The sequence below is a fragment of the Mus musculus genome, chromosome 8 (assembly GCF_000001635.26).
Source record: "Mus musculus strain C57BL/6J chromosome 8, GRCm38.p6 C57BL/6J".
Classification (NCBI taxonomy): domain Eukaryota; kingdom Metazoa; phylum Chordata; class Mammalia; order Rodentia; family Muridae; genus Mus; species Mus musculus.
In genome coordinates this window covers 45,305,781-45,333,688 of record NC_000074.6, presented here as the reverse complement: position 1 = coordinate 45,333,688, position 27,908 = coordinate 45,305,781, and the positions used below count along the sequence as shown (strand labels likewise).

At 41.3% G+C, this 27,908-nt stretch overlaps 1 protein-coding gene and 1 long non-coding RNA gene across 4 annotated transcripts in view; one reads left to right on the top strand and one right to left on the bottom strand.

The window, feature by feature from the left end:
• Window positions 1-27,908, bottom strand: part of Gm30504 — a 233,251-nt gene that overhangs the window by 10,048 nt on the left and 195,295 nt on the right. The gene's annotated exons all lie outside the window — the stretch shown is intronic.
• Cyp4v3 (cytochrome P450, family 4, subfamily v, polypeptide 3) lies at window positions 526-27,888 on the top strand. Its single transcript, NM_133969.3, has 11 exons — window positions 526-924; window positions 5,464-5,576; window positions 11,901-11,986; window positions 12,972-13,162; window positions 13,529-13,598; window positions 15,896-16,022; window positions 17,969-18,154; window positions 23,404-23,506; window positions 24,898-25,032; window positions 25,130-25,309; window positions 26,581-27,888. The coding sequence occupies exons 1-11, from the start codon at window positions 711-713 to the stop codon at window positions 26,751-26,753; spliced, it is 1,578 nt and encodes a 525-aa protein (NP_598730.1). The 5' UTR covers window positions 526-710; the 3' UTR covers window positions 26,754-27,888.

Here is a 27,908-nt window from a genome sequence, read left to right as displayed (position 1 = left end):
TTGCTGTGCCGGACCCTGAAGCAGGGGCCAGAGTGTGTCCGGTGCCCCTGGGCAACCGGCCCTGCCCTAGGGCAGCAACTGATGCAGGTTTGCGCAAGGGCTAGTTGAATTTAGAATTCCAAAAACTGCCTTTCGACACCGAGGACTCTTCATTTGAATTTTTTAAAACAGACTGCTTATGAGATCTGTAATCCTTCCACAAAGCAAGGGAGTTGCAAAATTCTTAACAGCCCACATTAGCCGGCCCTAGGGTGTCCGGAACTGGCGATGCGAATTTCTAGTTTCTTCTCCATCCCGAAGCTACCCTAAATTCGACTTCCTCCGCCATCCTCATCTTTCCACACCGTGAGCTTTCACGTGCATTCTGAACTTCAGAGCTCAGAAGTTGTTCCGGTCTTTCGCTTTCGCCTTGAACCCCAGTGGCTGGCGCGTAGTACGCAGACTCGTGCAGGGCATCACAACAAACCTGCGGGAGCTTTCCCCGCCCCCTCGGAAAGTTTGTCCCCAGGGCGTGGTGCAGACGCTACAGATTTTCCCAGCTCCAGAGCTGGAAGATCTGAGAGGACCTGGTGTGCCCCGGGGGTTCTTTTTCCTGAGCCCTGAGCCGGGAGCTTGGAGTTCCCGAATTTGTCCCTCCCTCCTCTGCACCCGGCAGCGACTGGTCGCCACCTTCTCACTGGCAATCCAGAGGGAAGAGGGGAATCAGAGAGATGTTGTGGCTGTGGTTAGGGCTCAGTGGGCAGAAACTATTGCTTTGGGGCGCAGCGAGCGCGGTCTCCCTGGCCGGCGCCACTATCCTGATCAGCATCTTTCCGATGCTGGTAAGCTACGCGCGGAAATGGCAGCAGATGCGGTCAATCCCGTCGGTGGCCCGCGCCTACCCCTTGGTGGGACACGCGCTTTATATGAAGCCCAACAACGCAGGTATGTGTATGTACAAGGAAGTGTCTACTCCGTCTACTACTCTAACTAAGGCTGTTAGGCGCCTCGTCAGTCAGAGACACCTATTTAATGGACTGCTCCCACTCCCTCCCAACTTTTTCTTGCCACAATTGAGGTCTTCACATCCCTCAGACCTGCTAGGAGAAAGAAGAAATCTTCCAACCTCCACACCCCCACCCCTCCAACTCACCCTTACCCTCCAGGGAGTAAGTTCCTAATTCTCCCCATACCCATTTCCACTCTAGTGCCTGCCAAATTGCTTTGTGCCTCCCATCCTATAACGAGCATAGCAAACATACATATGTGTATATAGCATGTGTGTATAGAACAGGTTACAGTCTTTCCAAGTAAAATTAATTGATTGATATGCAGTTAAAATCCTCTTGGCCTTTGTAGATCAATCCTTCTGAGGAAGTCTTTCAAGGCCACTTCAGCAGACTCTACTGCCAAGGGCCTTGAAGTAAATTTATATGGCTAGGTTCAAAAATCTTACTTATTGGAGAGGTTTTTGTCGTTATTGTTGTTGGTGGTGTTTTTTAAACCTGAAATAATTTTAAAGAAATGTTTTATGCAAAAAAATTTTGTTCTTTTGCTTTAGAAAAATACCTAAAGTCAGAAAGTTCTTAAAAATAGTGGTATCTGTGGTTCCCTGTTAGAGATAGTGTATTCAGTCTTAACACTTAATCTTCATGGCTGTGTAAGCCTGGACATCCAGAACTGAGAAGAGACTTCCAGATGGCACATTTTAAAAGAACCTACACCAGATCCTACCTTTTCTTCAGATTAACTATTAATAGTTGTTTTACGGGCTGACCATCAATTTTAAATCTTCTTTAATATAGGTTTTAATATAGTTGCATCTCATTTTATTTTTAAATTTTTTATTGGTTATTTTCTTTATTTACATTTCAAATGTTATCCCCCTTTCCGGTTTCCCCTCCAAAACCTCCCTATCCCATCCCCTCCCCCTGCTTCTATGAGGGTGCTCTCCCACCCTCCCACCCACTCCCATGTCACAACCCTGGCATTCCCTATGCTAAGCATTTAAATCTTCTTAAGATCCTTTATTATCACTTCTGCGACCCAGGACAAAAACTGTCACAACAACTTAACTTGAATAACATGGGACACCATGGGAAAGTTTGTACGAAAATACTATCTAGCAGAAATCCAAGCAAATTCTCGTCACCTAACAATCGGTGTGACTTATAAGAAGTAATCCAACAACACTTTTATGTATGTTAGAACCATGTTGATAAAAACCCATGCTGTTTAGTTGAATAATACTCAAAAGAAAGCTAACATCCCCTTCCACTCTGACACTTGAGAGTCTACCCTAACCATTCCACTGTGAAAATCGCAGAAGATGAAATACAAAACCCAAAATGCCCATCAGGAAACAGTCCAGTGTCTCTGCTATATACAGAGCCCCATCATGTTCAGTAAAATGAACCACCCCAAGACCTGGTAAAGGTATTATTTTTGAGTGTTGGTAAAGAGTTTTTAAAGGAGGTTAGTGAATCTGAGCGGCCCAGATAAGAAAAATTCCTCTTTAACATGAGCAGAATCCTAACACCCTGAGTTCAGAAGAAACAATGCAGAAAGCAAACTGGTGTCTCTCTGAGGTTTTTCTCCAGCCACGTTGGTCATCAGAAGTCCAGGCTTGCCAGCCTTCAGACTTCACTGCTTAGGCAAGCCCTTGGCCTTCCCCCACTTCCTCTTCTCCAGTATTTCATTTTCTATCGCTGGTGCTACTCCTCACAGTCTGGACTGCTCAAAGACTCTAGGGTTCTAATTCAGCTTAGACATTGTCTTGGCACATTTGTCTCAGCACAAATACATTATCCAAAGGTTGACTTTTTGAGGAAGCATTGTGTATGGAATGTGTAGGGGGGTTGTGTGTATGTTCATGCATGTATATGTGTGAAGGTGTGTGTTTGAATATATATGTGTACGTGTGTGTGTGTGTGTGTGTGTGTGTATTCAGTTTTTATTTGCTTGGTTTTTGAGATGGGGTTCCTATGTAACCTTGGCTGTATGTGTGTGTATATATGGGTATGAGTGTATGTGTATGTATGTGTATTTATGTGTGTGTGAATGTGGGTATATGTGTGTGTGTTGTGTGTGAATGTGTGAGTGTATGTATGTATGAATGTGTGTGCATGTGTGTATGTATGTGTGAATGTGTGTGTTTATGTGTGAGAACATTGAAGCACCCTCGAGGAATGAAGAGATCTGCACCCACAAAAGAGAACCTCGAGGCCTCAGTTCTTTGGCACTTGTGTTTCCTCATTGTGGAAATTCTATGTCACCATTACATGTCTGCTGTCTGCTGTCACCATGACACTTCAGACGCTAGCAATGGTTCGGGAGGTGCACGCAATTACAGTGATAATGATACGTGTTTATACATCTTAGTTTTGAACCATTTCTTTATAAACACACTTAATCTGCTCATGATCCTCATTAATATGTCTGAGTGTTTTGATTGTAAAACCATGTGTTATTGTTGTTTTATTCTATTGCACAAAGTGGCCTCTGGAACATTCTAGTGTCTATTTTATTTTGTTTTATTATTTCTCCAGTCTTTTCAGTAAATCACTTTCCATCATTTTAAGGCAATGTCTTCCATAACATTTTCACACATTATTTTTTCTGTAATTTTATTTTCAGTATTTTAGGTGTTAGATATTTTGATCCTTTCTGGTTTTCCTCATTTGGGATTTTAAATGCTTGAGATCATAATTCTACTTGGGGTGGTCTTGGCCTTAGAGCCCCTCCAACTTTTCTCTTGAAAAGTCTCTTATTTTGTAGAAGTCTTAGTGAGTAAGACCAGTTGAAAGGAACTTTGAGCTGCTGCAATTCCTTAAAGTTGTTCTCCTTGGAGTAGGCCTGAGGGAGGAGAACGGCCCCTCACACAGGGATCACTTATTCAGTCAACAAGCACTGGACTTGAGATGAGAAGTGTTGCCCAACTTTCAGTTATGAAACCGACTTGCTTGGATGGTCGCTAAGAACTCTTTGAGCTAAGGGTTCTGTTGTCGCTCTTACTCATTTCGTTTAGAGAAATAACATTTGCAGTTATGTGATCTGAGCCAAATTTCTAGATCTTCATCTAAGATGTACTTGTTTACAATAAGCCTTTTAATTGCCAACCAAGCATTTATTGATGCCCTTTGTACTCAGCATTGAGCTCAGAAAAACTGGGCCTATCAGAACCCGATAAGATACAACCTCTGATCTGAGTGACACTGTCCCTTATACAAGAGTCTATGCCTTTTATGCTGTGGCTAATATCCAGATTCAGGCCTTGGTGACCTCACTCTCAGCATTGCATGTGGACTCCAGTTGGCAGCTAAACTCTTACACTTTCCAGTCTTCTGTGTTAAATAACCAACTTTCCCAGTGGGGCCCAACTTTTGGATCTGATTCCTTCTAACCACAGATTCAAAGGCCACTAACTTCCCATCACATCAGACCAAGGCAGCCATAATGCTAAAGTAAACCAGAATACTTGAAACTAATGAATTGATACAGCCCACAAGTTAAAATACACACACACACACACACACACACACACACACACATACACAGATATACATACATATGCATGCATATGTGTGTATTTCTGTGAATGTATGGCACATATGTGCAGATGCCTGTGGAGGTCAGAAAGCATGTTCAATCCCTTGTAGCTGGATTTAAGGTGTTCTACTATGAGTGGTGGGAATTAAACTTGGGTCCTAAGGAAAAGCAGTAAGTACTTTTACCCACTGAGCCATTTCTCCAGCTCTAATTTTTAAAACTTTAAAATAATGTCTTTAAAATTATGTGTGTGGTGTGTGTGTGTGTGTGTGTGTGTGTGTGTGTGGTGTGTGTGTGGTGTGGTGTGGTGTGGTGTGGTATATGTGTGTGTGTGTGTGTGTGTGTGCATGCATGCTATGGCACGGTGCATGTGTGGAGGTCAAAGGGCATTGTCTACCTAGAGCCAACTCTTTCCTTCCACCCTGTGATTCCAGGGATCAAACTCAGATTGTCCTGCATGGTAGCAGACATTTTTACTGACTGAACCATCTTTCTAGCTCCTTCCCTGCTATTTTGACAATATTTTTTATCTAAGAGACATTTGGGGTCTCTTTTTCAAGTGTGACACAATGGTTCAGAGGTCAAGTTCTGAGTCATGGGCCAAAGTTGGGTTTTACCATTTTTACAGGCCCATGGTGTTGGGCGTTGATTCATTAAGAATGCATATTTTACCACATCAAATCCTAATAATTATCTTATAATAACATATCATTGTTACATTTATCTGAAGGACAGATGTTATTTTTTTAAAATAACCTCACAGCTACAGGAATGTTGTCCACCTCCTGTGAGCTCACACCCCCTCTCCAGGTTACTTTAGCAGTGATATAAAACATGTCTTGCATATTTGTTGAAAGGAGATAATGAACACCTGTACAGTTCAATAAACAAATTCTTGTCTTGATTGAATTTAAGACAAAAACATTTTTCTTCCAGAATTTTTTCAGCAGCTAATTTATTACACAGAAGAATTTCGACACCTGCCGATCATTAAACTTTGGATTGGACCCGTGCCCCTGGTGGCACTTTATAAGGCAGAGAATGTGGAGGTGAGTTACAGTAGAAGACAGTTCACTGTATAGCCTATGATACAAGAATTTCATCAGAACACAAGGAACAAATCCATCTTCGAATTTTATTATAGTCTCTTCAAAGAGCATTACATTCATGAGGCATTGTGCAGGCCACTCGGTGATTTATTGTTGCAATTCAGTTGCGTTCCTGGGAGAATAACTCCGCATGGCTATATGCATGTCTTGTTAGGTCTTAATGTGCTTGCTCTGCTTTTAAAAGAAATTTCTGAGGGAGGTTGCTGTTGTTATTTTTGGTTTTTAGTGTTTCATACTGGGAGTAAATCTAAGGTCAGGACGTGTTGTGCAAATGCTCTTCCACTGAGGTCTATGTATACTTACGTTTTCTAATTTTGAGACACTGAGTTGACTTCATCTGATAGCTCGAGGCAACCCTTGAACTTGCCTGTAACTCTCCTGCCTTAGCCTCCTGAGTAGCTAGCTGGTGCAGCAACCCTGCACCAAGCCTGTGTGCCAGGCATGTTTTTAAAAGTTCAAAATTCATGACTAATAAAATAGGAGTGTTTTCATCGTGGTTTTCAGAGTCTCATATTATATTATATCAATGATATATTTATTATTGTACTGAAGATATGGCCCATAAAGAAAAGAAAGTAAACTTTGGTGTTGTTTGCCCAATAGTGAGTGAGCCCAGAGTCTTCTGAAGTTTTCTGACCTGATGTCTGGAACAGAGGTTTTCATAATTCTTTAGTTCTGTTGCTTGTGATGAAACACCATGACCAAGGTCACTTATAAAAGAAAGAGTTTAATTTGTGGCTCCAGGGTTCTAGAGGGTTAGAGTCCATGAGTGTTACAGCATAGGGCAGGGGCCAGTGGGCAGAGGGCAGAGGGTAAGGGCAGAGGGTAAAGGGTAGCAGGAGGCAGCCAGCAGCCAGCAGGCCAGCATGGTGCTAAAGTAGAAGCTGAGAGCTCACATCTCAATCCACAAGAATCAGGCAGAGAGCTAACTGGGAATGGTATGGGCTTCTGAAACCTCAAAGCTGACCTTCCATGACACACCTCATTTAATAGGACCACACCTTCTAATTCTTCTCAAGTAGTTCCACCAAATGTTCAACTGTATGAGCTTATGGGGGCCATTCTCGTTCAAACCATCAAAGAGGCTGTTATCTCCATTTATGAAGCAGCACAGCGACTATGATGTTGAGAAGGAATGAGGAACTTTTGACTTAATCAACCTTTTATAGAATTCTCATAGAGTGAAACAAAATTGTTCTTCTACCTCTTTTAAGTCAGAATAGCACATAAAGCCACAATCAGATATTATCAATATCTACCCACATGCTTCTTTCAACATTGTGGTGTGTGTGTGTGTGTGTGTGTGTGTGTGTGTGTGTGTGTTCTAGTTGCCACATCTCAGGCACACGCACATTGTTCTGAGTCAGAGGCACAAATGGTTTATGAAGAAAAATTATGGCATAGGAGACATTCAAGCTATGCATTCAGATGAGCTTATAGGAGATAATTACATTGGGAGTCCAAAGTACAGTAAGATTGATTCCAGTGTTTTTCTTAAAGGTCAGCTAATTCTAAGCAGGATGAGAACATAGCATAACTGATCTCTAGTCACATTATGAGCTTGTTATAGATGGGATGAAAGTTTGATTTGTAAGGGCAAGCAAGCTACAGCCAGCAATCTCAGAAAAATTATGCCTACAATCCTAAGCCCTTTGTTTTATTAATTAAGGGGCCTGTCAATTCAAGAGGCCATTGAGGGCTGGTTGGCAATGGTGGAATTTGTTGGAGGACTGGCCTGAATTAGCATTACTATAGTTTTAGTGATTCTTGGAAAAGGTGGACCATCTTTTATATTCCAGAGAGGGTCCCTCTTCCTTTGTAAGGTTGTGGTCTTCTGGTGCCAGCCTATGGTGTGGCTTTTCCCATTCCTGCTGAGGCCCAAAGAAGGTCTGTATGAAAAAAGCAAAGACATTGAGCCTCAGCCCCAATTAATGAATGGAATGGGAGGTAGGTCATCGATGAGCTCTGGAGGGAGTTGATATAAAACCTTGTAGGATGTTGTTGTTGTTGTTGTTTGGTTTGGTTTGGGTGGCTCACAACCATTCATAATGAGATCTAATGCCCTAAAGACAGCGTCAGTGTACTTAGATATAATAATAAAGAAATCTAAAAAAAAAAAAAAAACAAACAAAAAAAACCAAACCCTTTTTGTTTCTTAATAATATTTTATTTAATAATATTTTCTCACAGGTGTTAGGGAGGGAAGTTGAGAAATAAAGAAGTTCTTTATTCCCTAGTTTTCATTTATATACTTGAGTTTTGAATAGTAAATAGGCTCATTTAATTACGGTTTGACCTTAACAGCTATATGGAATGCCATGACAGACATAAATGTCCAAAGTTGGCCAAATGAGATAAAAGTTTTCCCTGAACCAGTAGGGTGTTAATTGTCTCAATTTTTATGGGGATCCCCATTACAGAGAAACAGGTAATAGGTATCTGGAAATACTTCTAGCTTATTCATGGGTTTGTGTAAAAAAAAAAAAAAAGATAAAGGCAAAAAAAAATTGTATCGAGGCAAACATGAACAAGTTTAAAAGAACCGACGAAATGAACACAAGCTATATGTATTTGCCAGAGATCATTAGGATAAAGTCCGTGGGCATTAACTCCTTCTGGGATGGTGGGGCCCTGTGACTGACAGCTGGTACAGGAGTAGATGATTTGCTGAAACTCGATCTGTGGTAACTGAAGCTATTTTTGTAAAGCTTTAGCTTCTTGGTGAAGCAAGGAAGAGAAAGTAGCAGCCTACTCAAGAAAAGACACACATTGGTGTCAGCATGATGGTTTTCTTTTGCAATGGGCAGTTTATCCCTATATGAATTAAATAAGAATATATTGAATTTGTCTAGAGGGACGTTTCAGATAGTGATGACAAGAAGGAGTCTTGAAATAAACGTGGAATAGCTTGATCCACACCGGGAGAAATGGTTAAGAGACTGAAAGGTTAACCTTGGAGATGCTAGGATGCAGACTAGGTAGCCCAAAGTTTGGCCGGTGGTGGTTCTTATAGGGTTTCCAGGAGAGTGCCACGATCCAGCATCAGAGTGCTATGCAATAGTCCCTTTTGTCTGACTTGTTGGCTCCATCTGAGAAAATGGTTGGAGCTCATATGAGAAACAGGATGTGTATTTATGGGAGAAAGGTTTGTATGGGAAGAGATACAATGGCACATGTAGTCTCTGTGGGAAAGAAGCAGAGAAATTTGTCCCTCCAGACCCTGTAAATGTTATTTCCCATTCTTCTGAGGTCTATGAAAAAAAGTGAACGAGTCTTGAAATTAGGAACAATGGATTGTTTTGGTTCAGCTGGTTGAGGCAACCTCCATTAAATGAAATGTATATAAGCCTAGGACATTTGTGTTAAGTAGGGCATATTGGCTTGTTTTCTCACCATTGGCAGAGGAAAGGGTATTGATCATATTGAAGCAGAACTTTCCAATGAAACTGAGACATCTGCGTTAGATATTTGAGAGTGGGAATTGAAAGGCGATTTTGTTTTCTATAGCACCAATGTGTAAAGGAATAGTAAGATGAAAAACAAACAAATCTTTACATCGACACCAACAATATGGTTGTTTTGAGGGACCATGGCAGGAGAGGGCGTTTGTGGGAGTAGGTAACCATAAGGGTACTGTCAGAATTTGATTAATATCTGAGACGTCATTTTAAGCACTTGCGGGGTTAGACTGGTTTATTTATTAACCAGGGTACTGGCAAGGTGTTTTGAGCTACAGTATCTAAGTCTACATTTTAAAGGTTATCTTTTCTTTTTAAGGTGAATAAACAGATTTCTAAAAGCTTTCAAATTTGTATCAGCAAAGAAGTATCATGGCCACCCTTTATATCCAAGGTAGCAGCATGACTGGTGTCAAGTAAAGGCAGCTTTAGCTCTGGATGGAAGAGCAGGGCAAGGTAGGATCAAACAGGATGGAGAATTGGAGCCAGAAAGTGTATGTGCTTCAATAAGAGGTGGGATTTTGGCTTTTGTTTTTTGTAAGTTCCCCCTTTTATCTTGGTAAGGCTGTGTAGCTAGTCTAATGTGGTTCCAAATAGTGAAATGGTTTTCCCCCATGTTTCTGAATCAACAGTTCCATGGTCAGGATACCAGGGACAATACTTTTGACCTGTGTTTAAAAGCTTATGATTTGGCATTAATGATGACTTAGCTCTAGTTCCTATAAGTAAAGGCATTAAGTGTGCAAACTCTGGAGATGAAGAATTCCCCCATAGTGAAAACAAACGCCAAAGACAATCAGGGGATTCATCTTTCCATTTTCCTTGGCTTCATTTGGTCCCCAGGCTTGAGTCACAACTTATTTATGTTCAAAACTCTTGAGTAGGTGTCTTTAAGGCATAAGACTTAATGAACCACAGAGAAAAACAAATGCTGATAAATACTGATCTGAAAAGCAGACAATGCCCTAGGTCTGATCCTCTAATTGTTTTGATCTCTAAATTCCTCATTTTTCTTTAATAAATCTCTTATTAAGGTGATTTTGATCCGTTCTAAGCAAATTGATAAATCTTTTATGTACAAGTTCCCACACCAAGCCTTGTGTGCCAGGAACGATTTTAAGAGTTCAAAATTATGACTAATAAAATAGGGGTGTGTTCATCGTGGTTTTCAGAGTCTCATATTACATTATATCAATGATATATTTATTATTTTACTGAGGATATGCCCCATAAAGAAAAGAAACTAAGCTTTGGTGTTGTTTGCCCAAGAGTGAGTGAGCCCAGAGTCTTCTGAAGTTTTCTGACCTGATGTCTGGAACAGAGGTTTTCATAATTCTTTAGTTCTGTTGCTTGTGATGAAACACCATGACCAAGGTCACTTATAAAAGAAAGAGTTTAATTTGTGACTCCAGGGTTCTAGAGGGTTAGAGTCCATGAGTGTTAAAGCATAGGGCAGGGGCCAGTGGGCAGAGGGCAGAGGGTAAGGGCAGAGGGTAAAGGGTAGCAGGAGGCAGCCAGCAGCCAGCAGGCCAGCATGGTGCTAAAATAGAAGCTGGGAGCTCACATCTCAATCCACAAGAATCAGGCAGAGAGCTAACTGGGAATGGTATGGGCTTCTGAAACCTCAAAGCTGACCTTCCATGACACACCTCATTTAATAGGACCACACCTTCTAATTCTTCTCAAGTAGTTCCACCAAATGTTCAACTGTATGAGCTTATGGGGGCCATTCTCGTTCAAACCATCAAAGAGGCTGTTATCTCCATTTATGAAGCAGCACAGCGACTATGATGTTGAGAAGGAATGAGGAACTTTTGTCTTAATCAACCTTTTATAGAATTCTCATAGAGTGAAACAAAATTGTTCTTCTACCTCTTTTAAGTCAGAATAGCACATAAAGCCACAATCAGATATTATCAATATCTACCCACATGCTTCTTTCAACATTGTGGTGTGTGTGTGTGTGTGTGTGTGTGTGTGTGTGTGTGTGTTCTAGTTGCCACATCTCAGGCACGTGCACATTGTTCTGAGTCAGAGGCACAAATGGTTTATGAAGAAAAATTATGGCATAGGAGACATTCAAGCTATGCATTCAGATGAGCTTATAGGAGATAATTACATTGGGAGTCCAAAGTACAGTAAGATTGATTCCAGTGTTTTTCTTAAAGGTCAGCTAATTCTAAGCAGGCTGAATATACAGGATGAGAACATAGCATAACTGATCTCCAGTCACATTATGAGCTTGTTATAGATGGGATGAAAGTTTGATTTGTAAGTGCAGGCTTCAATAAGAGGTGGTATTTTTTTTTGTAAGTCCCCTCTTTTCTCTCAATAGGGCTGTGTAGCTAGTCTAATTTGGTTCCAAGGAATGAAATGTTTTTCCCCATGTCTCTGAATCAACAGTTCCATGGTCAGGATACCAGGGACAATACTTTTGACCAGTCTTTAAAAGCTCATGAATTGGCTCCAATGATGACTTAGCTCTAGTTCCTATAAGTAAAGGCATTAAGTGTGCAAACTCTGGAGATGAAGAATCCCCCATGAAAACAAACGCCAAAGACAATCAGGGAATTCACCTTTCCATTTTCCTTGGCTCCATTTTGTCCCCAGGCTTGAGTCACAACTTATTTATGTTCAAAACTCTTGAGTAAATTTCTCTGAGGCATAAGACTTAATGAACCACAGAGAAAAACAAATGCTGATAAATATTGATCTGAAAAGCAGACAATGCTCTAGGTCTGATCCTCTAATGTTTTGATGTCTAAATTCCTCTCTTTTTTTTTTGTTTAATAATTCTCTTCTTAAGGTGATTTTGACCAGTTCTAAGCAAATTGATAAATCGTTTTTGTACAAGTTCCTACAGCCATGGCTGGGACTAGGACTTCTTACAAGGTGAGTGAATGAACAAAAGAGATCCAAAGAAAGGCATGTTATTGCCCCTAAGCATGGTGCATGAGAAAGTTTATTGTAGAGAAAAGGGAGAGTGTAGTGGGAGAGGCAGAGATATCTCAGAGAGTCCAGGGTTCACATGCTCCTAAGCAGGTGAGGAGAGGGGGACCAGGTGCCGGAACCAAGAGGGCAAAGCTACAAAGAGCAGGAGGTGGACCTTTGGCTGTAGATGGAAGGACACTGGGAGAATGCAGTGGCCAGGACTACTTGAATATGTTAAATAGGCACCTCAGCTATTTGTTCCAGGGTTTGAGACTTAATAGTAAGACAGAGTCTGCCTGTTTGATAAACAACCTCCAAGTGTCTGGTAACCTCTAGCCATGGTAATAGATGGTCCCTAGCCAGGCTTGCTTACAACCAGAAGTTACAAGTTAAGAAGTATAGAAAGCACCCCCAAGAATTAGGAGGGAGGTCTGCAGAAGTGTGAACATATGTAAAGGAGGGAAGCCTTGAAAAATTAGCAGCAAAGCCAGGCAGCCCCAGCTATGTACATAAGTCAGCAATCATCTGGCACCTGGAGATAAGCTGCTTTCCCCAAGAGAGGGCTCAGCCAGGGAAAGGCAGTTAGTATAAACTATTTTGCAGGATTGCAACCATAGAAATTAAGGTCGAGAAATTAAGGAGCACATGGCTGTCTAAAGAATAAAGTGTAGGGGAGGAACTGATTTTCAGAAATTCCTCTTGGAAATGGGCAAAATTGTCTCAACATCTTCAGTTTTATGGAAGTTATTTTAGCTATTAACATTGTAGAACAAGGTCCAAATGGCTACACAGAGGGCATTGGTGAAAATATCCTATTCGTCTGTCTTTCTTGTTCCAATGAGATCATTGAGAGGCTGTGAGTTGTACTGACCGGTCTGGGTCCATGGCTGCCACGCTGTGGCTTTATCCCTCTCTGATTGATGATACTGCTCTGCTGTGCTTGCAGTACGGGGAGCAAATGGCGCACCAGGAGGAAGATGCTAACGCCCACTTTCCATTTTACCATTCTGGAGAACTTCTTGGATGTCATGAATGAGCAAGCAAATATATTGGTTAATAAGCTTGAAAAACACGTCAACCAAGAAGCCTTTAATTGTTTTTTTTACATCACTCTTTGTGCTCTGGATATAATCTGTGGTGAGTCAGATAGGTTTATCCTATGGAAATTAAATGGCTTAACTAGAAAACAAGATTCCATGGGTAGGACAAACGAGGGGACGGATTGGAAAAGACCCGGGATCCTTCAGGGTGGAGTTACTGATATGAGCCTCCCCAAGAAGCAGCAGCCATTCCGAGCGAGGTGACCAGAGCAGTCACCTTGTCACCTTGCCTGAAAGGTCAAAGGGGAAAGGATGACAGGAACCGGAAGTCGGAGATGCAGAAGAGAAAAGGAGAGCAAACAGAAGAGAACAGGATTTGGTGTTTCCCAGTGTCCCCCCTCGTCATCCAGCAAACACAAGCTGACTGCATAGTTAACAGCTGCTTCTCATCTGTGTTTTGCAGAAACGGCTATGGGGAAGAACATCGGAGCTCAAAGCAATAATGATTCCGAGTATGTCCGTACAGTGTATAGGTATGTATGTGTGTGGGGGGGTGGGGGGGTGTCTTCTAATTTTCTTTAAAATATTTATTGATCTGGGCTTGAAAACCACTGCTAATCACATCCATTTATGTGCTATTTCATCGTGCTTGAAGTGAAATTTTTGAAAAAAAAAATTCAGCTCAGAACATGTGTCAACTTTAGCAACAGGAAATTTGTTGTAAATGTCAATTATAGCATATCTGAGTGCTACAGAAACTTAAAATCTCCAACTGCATCTTGATACCAAATGACCAAAGAAAAATCTAAAAGCATTAATAGCACAGCAAACTATTTCTATATTTTATTTGTAAGAAAAACACCCAGTGGTTTTCAACCTGCAGGATGTGACACCATTGGGGGTTGAACAATTCTTTCACAGGAGTCACCTAAGACTACTAGAAAACACAGATATTTACATTATATTCATAAAAATAGAAAATTATAGGTATGAAGTAGCAACAAAATAAATTTATGGTTGGGGGTCACCACAACATGAAGAACTGTATTAAAGGGTCCCAGCTTTAATTAGTGGAAAACCACAGCTCTAGAAGATCTGTATCAGAGAGCTGTCAGTGGTGATCACTTTTCAGTGTGTTTTTCTTCTCTACTGAGAAAATTTTCATGTCATTCATTTTCTTCCACCTCTTCCACATTGAGTGGGTGCTGATTGTGCAATTGAGGCAGCTGTTTGTTTGTTTGTTTGTTTGTTTTAACTTTAAAAATGGTTGGAATTATCTATTAAGAGATGGAAATGGGATTCGATTTGATTTATACTACGTTAATTCATTCCTCAACTAGTTTCATCTGAACAACTGTTTATTGAACAGCTGTGATCTCTCAGCTACCACACAGTTACCAGGCAGCTTTAAACTGACACAGATGACAGAATAGCATAGGAGATTGAACCAAGAAATATAAACTTAGGTAGTCCATCCTTTCATCTTAGCTCCAAACTTTGTCTCTGTAACTCCTTTTGTGGGTATTTTGTTCCCTATTCTAAGGAGGAATGAAGTATCCACTACCCCACCCGGGGATCCATCCCATAATCAGCCACCAAATCCAAACACTATTGCACAATGCCAGAAAGATTTTACTGAAGGGACCCTGTTATAGCTGTCTCATATGAGGCTATGCCAGTGCCTGGCAAATACAGAAGTGGATCCTCACAGTCATCTATAGGATGGAACACAGGGCCCCCAATGGAGGAGCTAGAGAAAGCACCCAAGGAGCTGAAGGGGTCTGCAACCCTATAGGTGGAACAACAATATGAACCAACCAGTAGCCCCAGAGCTCGTATCTCTAGCTGCATATGTAGCAGAAGATGGCCTAGTCAGCCATCACTGGGAAGAGAGGCCCCTTGATATTGCAAACTTTATATGCCCAGTGCAGGGGAATGCCAGGGCCAAGAAGTGGGAGTGGGTGGGTAGGGGAGCAGGGTGGAGGGAGGGTATAGGGAACTTTTGGGATAGTATTTGAAATGTATATAAAGAAAATATCTAATTAAAAAAAATAAATATAAATTTAGGAACTGTAACAGTCACTGACAAAGAAAAGATCTAGTTGTTATCATATTACCAAACATGGGTATGTTCTAGAAAATAGTGCCTAGGGAAGGCCTCTCTAAAGAGTTGTCTTTGAGGTTGTTCTAAAGAAGGCTGAGAAGCAGTCTGTCTGCCCAGTCACTTAAAATGAGAGGCAAGTTCTCGGACAGTGTCACAGCAGGTTGCTATCTAATGTGTGATGTGTTAAAGACCATTTCCTTTTCTACATCATTTTAAATTATTTTATGCGCTCATGTGCATGTATCCTGGTGCTCATGTGAAAGTAGAGAACAACGTGTTGGTTGTTCCCTTCTGTCATGTGTATCCCAAGGTCAGAACTCGGGTGATCAGGCCAGGGAGTAGGTTCCTTCATCTGATGATCCACCTCACTGACTTCAGGAGAGTAAAGAGCTTAAAGAAAGTCAGATTTCAACTAAACCTTTGGTACAAATGCACTAACGTTCCTCAGAAGTAGGGAACTCACACTGTAGAGACAAAAGCACTGACCAGGGGCTGTCTGCATTTTTTCATACCAGATTTTTATCATTTCTCTAATACATCTGTTATTTGTTTCAGTTCCATGGTATGTATATTAATTTCTTATTTCACCATTTGGCATCAAACATGGATCTCTATTGGCATTGAAGAGCAATCGGCAACATTTCATTTATTAACTTTATCAAGGCCAGGTACCAAATGTCTGGAGATAATGTTCTGATATGAAAGGTGATATTATCCCATTTATAGGATGAGTGATATGATATATAGAAGAATGAAGATGCCCTGGCTTTGGTTTGACCTTTGGTACCTTGTGTTTAAAGAAGGACGGGACCACAAAAGGGGACTCAAATGCCTACATACTTTCACCAACAATGTAAGTTGTGTGTGTGTGTGTGTGTGTGTGTGTGTGTTAATATATACAAAGCACAGAGTCAAGTGGAATTAAATGATTTCGCAATGTTATGCAGCTATTACCAAATCTTAGGATATTCTTCAGTCCAGGATTTTTGTTTGGTTTTGGTTTTTATAGGAAACCCAGATGTAGGCCATATAGTAGAATATTTGTTCCACAAGAGTTAAATTAGATAGAAATACAAAAACAATTATTAATATTACATTTAAGTTACCTATTCAAATAGCACTAATGAAATACTTGCTGAGTGTCAAGGCTGGTACCCAGTGTTGGAGAAAGAGAGAAGAGTTACACAAGCTCCCTACCTTCTCAGGGAGTAGGTTATCTATAACAACAATGAAAGAGCATCTGTGGACTTCCGATGCTGATTTGGCAACAGGGTTCTGGGTGAGAGAGGAAAGAGACAGAAATCCATACATGAGTCTCTTGGGAAGGGTTTTGCGAAGGGAAGGCAGTAGCTCTCAGATGAAAAAACATGTAACTCAGCACGGAGCAGAAATCAGTGAAAATTAACTTGATAGTACTATTTTCTTTCAAAATTGAAAAATAAGCAGGAGATAAGGGCTTTGTTTTAAGCATAGCAGAATCATTTTTGTATTGACGACATGTTTATCAAAGAACAACATTTAATTGAAACCATACATAAAAATGCAATTTAAAATGTGTTGAAATGTTCCCGTTTAATAACCTTTTTTCCTGTTATTACTGCTTGAAGTATATTGGGAATTCTTCTTTGTGGTAAGGAAAGGCCACCAATGATCACGTGGTGAAGTCGGTGGATGTTTAGTGAATGAGATAATGCCCTGAGTTGTCCACAGTACAAGCATCAGGTAGCAGGAGGAGAAGAAGGCCACATTTTATGATTACATTCCACCCCCTACCCTCCAAATATCATGCATCGACATCAGTGACAATAAGTAATGAATTCTAGACTACATAGAAAATACCATCCATTTTGCAAATATTAAAAGCAATATATTGATACGTAAACACTTATAAAATCCACAAAGTACAAAGAAAACATAGTATTTTGTTCCCAAATTTCTGAGAATCTACTCACTTAAGCCTCTTCATGCGATAACTCAATTACCCAACAGGAGAAAGAAAGTATACGCAAGCACAACAGATGTGTGGACTATTTTTGTGGTTAATTTTAGATCTAGTGAACATTCTACAATGCTTGCCGGTGTTCTTGATCTGGAGAGAAAATCAGTCCACAAGGCTCTGCTAAGCGAATGGTGACTTTGAGGTTGTGGGGCAACGTATTATAATGCAAACACAATGCTTGTCATGTGATATGTGAAATGGGGGCCTGTGGGAAAAAAGTCAGGTGCTTGCAGATTGTTAGGGTCAAGAGTAGATATAAGCAGAGGAGACCTCTTGTATGACTATCACCTGAGACCTTGACATGGATAGGGACCCAGTCACACTAACACTCAAAGGCACAGTGCCAGACTCACTGAAGAGCAAACATGTAGAGTGACATGGCATCAGCTGTTGGTCCATTAACTTGCCATTGCCTGTCTCCATAACTTGATATAATCATCCTAGAATCAGTGCCCTCTGGAGCCGGGTCCTCCCTCCCGTCTGCACTGTTCCTCATTACTTCCCACACATCCCTGGGGATGTTTCCTAGACAGTGATTCTATTCCCCAGTTAGAAAGACTGCAAACTGGTACTTGAAAACTCTGCGTTTGTCCTGTCATTCCATTTGTAGTTAAGGGTTTCACCATATGACATCCTCGGTGTTAACCAGAGGCCTTGGTGCTGATTCACAAGAACCTAAGCTGTCACTGAAATGAACTGAGAAAGTATCAGGTGGGGGGGGGGGGGAGAAGACAGCATGTTTCCATAGGAAAATGGACCAAAAGTGCAAGTTTTGGTTCAACATTATTGAAATCCTACAGGTCATTGCTGAACGAGTCAAAGAAAGGAAGGCAGAGGAAGACTGGACGGGTGCTGGCAGGGGTCCTATCCCCTCCAAAAATAAGCGCAAGGCTTTCCTTGACTTGCTTTTGAGTGTGACTGATGAGGAAGGAAACAGATTAAGCCAGGAAGACATCCGAGAGGAAGTTGACACCTTCATGTTTGAGGTAACTTTTGTCGCCAGGTAATTTTCCTTACTGTATTTCACAACTCAGGATGTACTCATGGCAGCAACACCTGCTTAGTGCAAGAACTAGGTTCCATTCCCAGCACCACAGCAACAAGCAAGCAAATGGGGCAGGGTGCTGGGCAGATGGCTTAGTAATTAATAGCACTGGCTGCTCTTCTAAAGGACCTGGGTTCAAGTCCCAGTATCTACCTGGCAGCTCACAGCTGTCTGTAACTCTACTTCCAGGGGCTATGGTACTCTTATACAGACATACATTCAAGCAAAACACCAAGACACATAAAAATAAATCTTATCCAAAAAGAAATCCTCCACAGAAATGAGACCATGAAGATGGCCCAGGGAGTGAAATGTTTGCTACCAGGCTTGGCCACTGGAGTTGGATCACTGCAACCAATATGGTGGAAGGAAAAATCTAGCTCTTAAAAGTCACTCTTTCCAATTCTAAGAAGGGGCACAGTGTCCACACTTTGGTCTTCATTCTTCTAGAGTTTCATGCGTTTAACAAATTGTATCTTATATCTTGGGTATCCTAAGTTTTGGGCTAATATCCACTTTTCAGTGAGTACATATTGTGTGAGTTCTTTGTGATTGGGTTACCTCACTCAGAATGATGCCCTCCAGGTCCATCCATTTGCCATGGAAGGAGTTACAGAGACAAAGTTTGGAGCTGTGACAAAAGGATGGACCATCTAGAGACTGCCATATCCAGGGATCCACCCCATAATCAGCTTCCAAACGCTGACACCATTGCATACACTAGCAAGATTTTGCTGAAAGGACCCAGATATAGCTGTCTCTTATGAGACTATGCCGGGGCCTAGCAAACACAGAAGTGGATGCTCACAGTCAGCTAGTGGATGGATCACAGAGCTCCCAATGGAGGAGCTAGAGAAAGTACCCAAGGAGCTAAAGGGATCTGCAACCCTATAGGTGGAACAACATTATGAACTAACCAGTACCCCGGAGCTCTTGACTCTAGCTACATATGTATCAAAAGATGGCCTAGTCGGCCATCACTGGAAAGAGAGGCCCATTGGACACACAAACTTTATATGCCCCAGTACAGGGGTACGCCAGGGCCAAAAAAATGGGAATGGGTGGGTAGGGAAGTGGGGGGGAGGGTATGGGGGACTTTTGGGATAGCATTGGAAATGTAATTGAGGAAAATACATAATAAATAAATAAATAAAGAAAAAAAAGTCACTCTTTGAGCTCTATGCATGTGCTATCACTCACACACACACACACACACACACGTACATGCATGCACTCTAGCATGAGCACACACATGAATAAACGTAATTTAAAATATTTCCAGTTTCCACAACCCTCTAAATTACTGGCATAGATTAAAAACAAACAATCAGTATAACTGGAAAATTTTTATATCATTATCAGAAACTATAAAACTCAAGAAACGAATGATGATAGACATATGATTTTTTTATTAAGAAAATTTAAGGGTCTCCAGATTTCTCCTAAGAGGACACAAAGTCTCACATTGTCCTCAGTTCCCTATCTTGCCTTACGTTCTTTCTTAACCTCCCCAAACAGGGCCATTACACTCCTTTTTAAGTCTGGCCCTTAGCTACAGCTATGAGGTTGCTTTAGACAAAGAGAATCGCACCAGTTTGTGATTCTAATGGAATGTTTTTAAGCATTTTAATATTTCTTAAAAATACTTCTTGCAAATATACTGCATTTATTATAAGAATATTACAGAGAATGGAGCTTTCTACATGTGGATTGTGGAATTAAGGTTTCAGAAAGTCCTATGATGTAGCAACAGCTTACAAGTGGAGGTTATAAAAAATGTGCCTGGGCTTCCAGAGGGCCCTTGAGTGCTGCGCCTTGTATTTCATTGGCTACTCTGCCTCCTGCCATCTGGATGCAGGGCCCATGCTCCTGATTTCATTTCCAATTCTTAATTCATTTTTAACTGGTAGATAACTATTGTTTCTGGTTCTGGGATCCAGTGTGATACTTTGATACATGTACACATTAGGGAATGTGCACATCGTGTTCATCAACTCCAGTTCTGGAGTGAGAACATTCAAAAGACTTGAATGCTTAAATATTTGAGCACTCTTTCTGCATGTACACTTGCATGCCAGAAGAGGGCTTCGGGCCTCTTTATAGATGGTCATGTGGTTGCTGGCAATTGAACCCAGAACCTTTTGGAAGAATAGCCAGTGCTCTTAACTGCTGAGCCATCTCTCCAGCCCCAAACTTTACTCTTTAGGAGTACATAATACATTGTAATTGATTGTAGCCATAAACCTGTGCTATAGATTATGAGGATTCATTGATTACATGGAGATTTGTATCTTTTGAGCATCTCTCCTTCCTGTCCTCCCCAGCTACCAGCCACCCTCTGGCAACTGTCTTTTTATTGGGTATGCCTATGAGTTAAACTATTGTTAGTGTCTACGTGTTAGTGAAATCATGTATTATTTTTCTTTTATCATGGCTTATTTTACTTTCCCTTATGCTCCCTAAGATTCATCCATATTATCACAAATGATAGGATATCCTAGTTTTAAAGGAGAATGTACTTGATTTTATTATACATAGCCTACAATTTAAAGACCCAGTCACCTTTTGATAAGCATCTGCGTTATTCATGGTCAGTGGAGTTTTTTGTTTGTTTGTTCGTTTTTTGAGACAGGTTTCTCTGTGTAGCCCAGGCTGTCCTGGAACTCACTTCGTAGACCAGGCTGGACTTGAACTCAGAAATCCACCTGCCTCTGCCTCCTGAGTGCTGGGATTAAAGGCATCAGTGGAGTTCTTAACAAGATCCCAATGACTTATTTTGGAGAATAGGAAAACCAAGCCTAAAGTTCGTATGAAACCAACCATAAAAGACACTGAAAATTCAAAACAGTCTTGGGTAAAAAAAGAATAAAGGAGTCACTTGGTTACTTTAAAAATACTCTTAAAAGCTATAGTAACTGAAACAGTGTGGTTAGAGTATAAAAACATATATAGGGACCATTGGGATGGGTTAGAGATACAGGTAGTAATTCTGTTTTTATAATCAATCGATGTTTGACAGAGATGCTGAGATCACACAGTGGGAAGAATTTACATAAGACAGAGTCTCTAAAATTAGGTAGCCACGTGCAGAAGGATAGAAACTGAGCCCTATTCTACCCATTACACAAGAATGAACTCAAAATGGGTTAAAGATGTAACTGTCAGACATGAAACTGTAAAACTAATAAGGAAAAATATGGGAAGAGCTCCCTAATGACTGGTCTAGGAACTAATTTCTTGAAGATGACCCCTAAAAGCATAGGCAACAAAAGCAACAATATGCAAATGGAATTGCCTCATCAGTTGATCTCTAGAGAAGGGTTCTACCATGTAAGAGAGCACAGCGGAAGGTAGGAAGGGTCTGAGGCCTTTGCTCTTATTCCGGATCTGTGCCAATGAATTAAATAAAATGCCTCCGGTCATTCCAGCTCTAACCGGCTTCTCTGTGTGGTAAACAGAGAGCTAGATGAGTCGATGGTTTAAAATTTTTCCTTTTGGGCCAGGGTCAGGGAATCTCGTGGTAGATTACTTGCCTAGTATGTGTGAGACTATGGGTTCAGTTCCCAACAAAACAACTGCTGGCTGATCCCCTTTATCACATGGGTAGCTAAGAGGGTGAGATCCAAGTTGGGAGAGGCCTGTCTTAGAGAGTTGTTTTTCTTTCCAGCAAGGCTCCACATCCTAAATGCCCTAGGACCTCCCTAACAGTGCCAGCAGCCTAGGACCCAGTGCTCAAATACGGAGCTGATGGGGGATACTTCTCATTCAAACCACTGACATTCAGCCCCTTCATCCAACAGGCTCATGGGCATCTCATGAGGCAAAATGCATTTATTCCAACTTAAAAATCCCATAGTCTTTAGCAGTCTTACTCTCTTCTATGACTCACAACAGGCTCTTCACTGTGACTCTTGTGGAATCAAAACACTAATTACACATTTTCCAGTATATAATAGCCTAAAATATACACTCTTTTCCAAAATGGAAGAATGCAGGCATAGTCTCAAAAAACTGGATCAAAGCAAGACCAAAGAACATTAAATGATTCAGCCATTGTGGAGCTTGCTTCTGTAGAGTCTTCGGCATGTTTAACTTCACCCATAGGAAGCTCAGGAGCTCTCCAATATACTTGAATGGGGGTTACCCCTTTATATTCAAGAGAAGCCATTGAGTTCTTACGAGTGCTTCCTCCTGTAAATTAGCAGACAGCTAAGCAATGGCACCTGGATCTTGGCTGCACCCCAGAGCTGCTTCGTAAAGGGTTGCAGGTGTGTGGAAATACCACAGGGAGATGAGAAGGAGAAAAGAGGTGAAGGCTTGAAATATGAAGTGGGTGGAGCATTAGGCTGTCCCCATGGTGACTTGACTCCTCACCACCAGCCATACCAGAGTCTCACACAGAATGGTGCAGGCTCTGATTCGTCGGCAGGGCTAGTGTTCATTTCCTGCTTTTGCTTCCTTGGGAAGTTATTTAACTTTTTGAAAAAAAAATCTCTAAAATATGAATTCTAGTAATGAATATTTCCTGGAGTTATGAAGATTAATTTCTACAAAATACTTAGCATTTTGCCCGAGACTAGCCATGTATTAAATTGGCTGATAGCCAATGTCTTCAGTGGGAGAACATGCTCAGAAGCCCACAAATAATCCTTGGTGGTCTGCACCAGCAGGGAAGGCCTGCCAAAGCAAAAACTCAAGGCAGAACCCTGCAGCAGACACCATGGAGGAACGCCTCTCAGTGGCTTGCGTCCACTGATGTTCAGCTGCCTTTCCTGTATAGCCTGGTCCCAGCTTGGCTAGGGATGGTCTAGTACACCAGGGCTGGAGATCTGGGGCCCTCCCTCATCGATCATTAATCAAGTAGAAGGCCCCACATGTGTTTCAGGCCAGTCTGATGGAGGCAATATCTCAATAGAGTCTCTTTCCGGGTGTGTAAAGTTGACAATAACTAACCAGTACAGCAATCCTCCTGCCTCGGCCTCCTCCCAAGTATTAGGATTACAGAAGCATGCCACTTCTGCCCAGCAAAGGAACTGTTAAATCTCTCTCACACTGAGGTGAGCAGCTGCACTGAATAATTTAGGTGTGTCAGTCACACTGAAGCTGTGAGAAGCAGAGTGCGTTCAGTTTCTTCCTCGTACATTCTCCAACAGGACTGCACTTCTAAATGCCTCCTTTTTATATTTACAGGGTCACGATACAACTGCTGCTGCAATCAACTGGTCCTTATACCTATTGGGCACGAATCCAGAAGTCCAGAGGAAAGTGGATCAGGAGCTGGATGAAGTGTTTGGTACGTTGGGCCCCTTTGTTAGCTCTGTTGGGGACTCTGAGTCCACAGAAGCAATGGTCATTCTTGACCCCTAGGGATGCCATTGTGGTAAACAGAGAGGTGGTGGTGTAGGGCTCCTGCCTGTATCTGGCTCCTTGACAAGGCCTAGTGAATTCCCTAGCAGGCATTCAACGAATGTCCTGACATGTGACTATCCCAGAGAAGAGGCTAAGGATGCGCAGATCACTGAGACGGTTCATAATGGTCCTGATGCTGAGTAGGTGAAACAGACACACGTACCTACAGCTTAGTGTCTTGGGCTGAGCCTTGAGCAACTCCAAGAAGATGCTGTGTGGGAAGGCAGAGCTGGTTATGAGGGTTAGGGAGGATCCTTTCATATGACCACATCTGACACAGTGAATGATGCAGCAGGAGGATTTGTGTCTACTGTACAATAAACGCTATCATCTCTAAAGTATTTTCAGCACCTTAAAGGAATCCTGTACTGCTAATCATTGATCTTTCTTCCCCTACCCCTGCTCCCCATTGGCAGTCACCACTTTACTTCCTGTCTCATTAAATGAGAATCATAGGTGTCTTAGGGTTTTACTGCTGTGAACAGACACCATGGCCAAGGCAACTCTTACAAAGACAACATTTAATTGGGGCTGGCTTACAGGTTCAGAGGTTCAGGCCATTACCATCAAGGCAGGAATATGGCAGCATCCAGGCAGGCATAGTGCAGAAGGAGCTGAGAGTTCTATATCTTTATCTGAAGAAGATAAATACTGGCTTCCAGGCAGCTAGGATGAGGGTCTTATAACCCACAGCCACAGTGACACACTCCAACAGGTCCACAACCTTCTAATAGTGCCACTCCTTGGCATATACAAACCATCACAATAAGAGGCCTTTGTCTTCATAATGTGACTTTATTAACATATTAAAACTGGATATGGTGTTGGTTTACCTGGTTTCTCTAACTTGGCACAGTGCTTCATTTTATTTGGTTATTCATGATATTAGAAATTATGCTTTGTTTGCAGACATTCAACACTCTGTGTTGTGGTTCTGCATTGACCTGATATCTCACCTCACTAAGGATATATGTATATACATATATATGTATATATATATATATGTATATATGAATATATAATATACATATCCTTCTATATTCATGTATACATATATATGTATGTATGAATATATAACATACATATCCTTCTATATTCATGTATACATATATATACATATGTATATATGAGTATAGAATATATTAGAATATATGTGTGTATATATATATATATATATATATGTATGTGTGTATATATGTATGTATATGTATATGTATATGTGTGTGTATATATATATTGTGTGTGTGTTTCATTTTATACATTTACTGTAACCAGGAAGATCCCATCGTCCTGTCACCTTGGAAGACCTGAAGAAACTTAAATATTTGGATTGCGTCATTAAGGAGACTCTCCGAGTTTTCCCATCTGTCCCTTTATTTGCCCGGAGTCTTAGCGAGGACTGTGAAGTGGGTGAGTAGTCTTGATGGTGGCATGGGGGAGGGGCAGGAGTTATATTTCTGATGTCCATCTGGCTCCAGTGTCCTAACACACCGCTTGCTACTGACAGGCGGTTACAAAGTCACAAAAGGAACGGAAGCAATCATCATTCCCTACGCACTACACCGAGACCCCAGATACTTCCCAGATCCAGAGGAATTCCGACCAGAGCGGTTCTTTCCTGAAAATTCCCAAGGACGCCATCCCTATGCCTATGTGCCATTTTCTGCTGGACCTCGAAACTGTATTGGTTTGTATCCATGCAAGTGACTTTCACCTTTCAGGCCCAGGTGATAGATTACTTCCAAGAATCTCTGAAGCACTGTGTGACGTTACTCAGAGGCAATAGACTTTGAAAAGGGTTCTGTCCTCTGCTTTACACTATAGTTGTAATATGTCATTGTTAGGGACTAGGGAGGCAGCTCAGTTGGTACTATGCAAGTGTGAGAACCCAAGACTGTCACTAGCTGGCATTTAAAGTTGGGGATTGTGTGCACATGTAATCCCAGTGATGGGGAGTCAGAAAGAGTTGATCTCTGTGAGACAGAATACAGAATAGATGGATCAAAACAATAGAAACTAAACCTCTCATTGCTCACCAGGCTACAGGGTCAGTGTGTCTTGGGTGGTTTCTCTCATTTGGTTTAGACATAGCGGCCTTCTTTTTGTATGTCTTCATTTGGTCTTTCGTCTGTATGTGCCTGCGTGTTAAATATCATTGTCTTGCTTCCTGCAGAGACCCACCTTAATGATCTCATTTAACTCATTTATATTTAACCATGCAATGTTAATTTTTTATTATTATTTAAAGATCCTATCTCTAAAGAGATTCTTAGTATAAAATGTTGGGAGTTGCCTGATTTGGTGGCTTGTACTTAAGGAGTCAGAGGCAGGTGGGAATCTCTGTGAGTTCAAGGCCAGCCAAAGCTACACAGTGAGACACTTTATCAAGTAAACAAATGAAAGATGGAAAGAGTGAGAGGTGTCATCCTTAGGTGTCCTCTGATACCCATCTAATACTGGATATGGTCCAGGACCTCTCAGAGAGTCCCATCTGAGGATGCAAAATCCTGTGTATAAGCTGGCATAATTTGCATATGAATGCATAGTTATATATTCAAGTATATTTAAATCATCTCCAGATTCCCACCATACTAATGACAATATATACACTACGCAAAATAATTGTTCTGTATTGCATAGGGCATGAATGATGAGACAAAAAGACTATCTTCAGTAAAGATGTAATTTAAAAAGTATTTTAACCCATGGTCAGTTGAATCCATAGATATTTAATCTATAGATCAATAAGTCCACAGTACTGTAAAAGTCAAGATTGTCTGGCTGTTGTAGATAATATGACTCTTGTGGGAGCAAAGGGGACTCTCAGAACTTTTCAGTTTTAGCCGTCTTCTCAGGGATTTTGTTCAGTGGCCTACGTGGATGTGAAGTGCCTGGGGACTGCCCTGCAGCTTCGGTATCTCATGTTTCAGCTGTGATACTGTTTACTTTTACTTCAAGGTCAAAAGTTTGCTGTCATGGAGGAGAAGACCATTCTTGCCTGTATCCTGAGGCAGTTTTGGGTAGAATCCAACCAGAAGAGAGAAGAACTCGGCCTGGCTGGAGATTTGATTCTTAGGCCAAATAATGGCATCTGGATCAAGCTGAAGAGGAGACATGAAGATGACCCCTAACTCCATCCTCAAGCTGTGACTTTATTAATGAAGATCATTCCATAGGAAACATGGTATCTGTAAATTTTTAGATTATGAATTGAAAACTATGAATCTTCAAACCTAGTGTTTTTCCTTTCTTGTCCCCCCCACTCCTGCACCCCAGATCTTGGGACACAGTCTATCACTGAGAATTTTGGTGTGTTTCTTACCAACATGGGTGCCACATCACACTTGGTCTCTCTCTCGAGGGCACAGTTAGCTAGCTGGAGCAGCACTGACATAAACATGCAGGAAAAATTATAACAGAGGGACCATCGGCCTGCCCAAAGATCATCATTTAAATGAAATCTCAGAATTAAGAAAATGTTCTCATTGACTTGGAAATTCATATATCATTTGAAAATGTTGGGTCACTAAGCCCTCAGGATAATGGGCTTAAGTTTTTATGATGTCATCAGAGATATCAGTTATGATGGGAGTAGTTGTTAAAACACTTTCAGATTTTATAATGAAAAGCAGGCCCCTTGCATGCCCCTGTCAAGGTACAGTCACCTCGTGGACTGTGTGCTAGAATCTTCTTTCTGTTCTCAGTCGACACAATAACGTTAGACATCTTATTACTGGAAGATATCCCTCTCCAGCACATCTAACCTCTCACAGAAGCTTAGTTAGTGGCTTTTGAAGTTCAAGTGGCCACAGAAACTTCCTGGTTATGTGCCATTCTATTAAGAATAGGGGTATGGAGTAGAGGAGACATCAAATTTCTGCCATGGCTAAAAGTAGCTAAAATGTCTACACTGAGGCCTCTCCACTTCCATTCTGATTTACTCTCTCCCACAATATATTTTGGTGTTGTGGAAGTCAAGACCGTGATTGGATGAGTTAGAACTCAGGATTTATGTCCTTGATGTGGCCATGTCTTTCTTGTAATTCCTCTACTTTTAGTAGAAAGAATCTTTCCTTCTATATTTAGTTACACTGTATGATCGCACTTGGTTCAGCCCGAGACATCTAATTAACCCAGCCCCATGGAGTATTCTCCCCAAGCTGTCAACTGAATTCCATTCCTTGCATTTTAATTTGGCACACAAGGCTACTATTCCTCACACAATGACTTTTAGAAACTTCTCTTAATAAATCATTTTTAACAGCATTGGTTGCGTGGCTGGTTTT

Coding starts and splice junctions, on each gene's coding strand:
- Cyp4v3 (NM_133969.3), top strand. CDS start 711: ATGTTGTGGCTGTGGTTAGGGCTCAGTGGGCAGAAACTATTGCTTTGG. Junction 925..5,463: donor TATGAAGCCCAACAACGCAG/GTATGTGTATGT, acceptor TTTTTCTTCCAG/AATTTTTTCAGCAGCTAATT. Junction 13,163..13,528: donor TGCTCTGGATATAATCTGTG/GTGAGTCAGATA, acceptor TGTGTTTTGCAG/AAACGGCTATGGGGAAGAAC.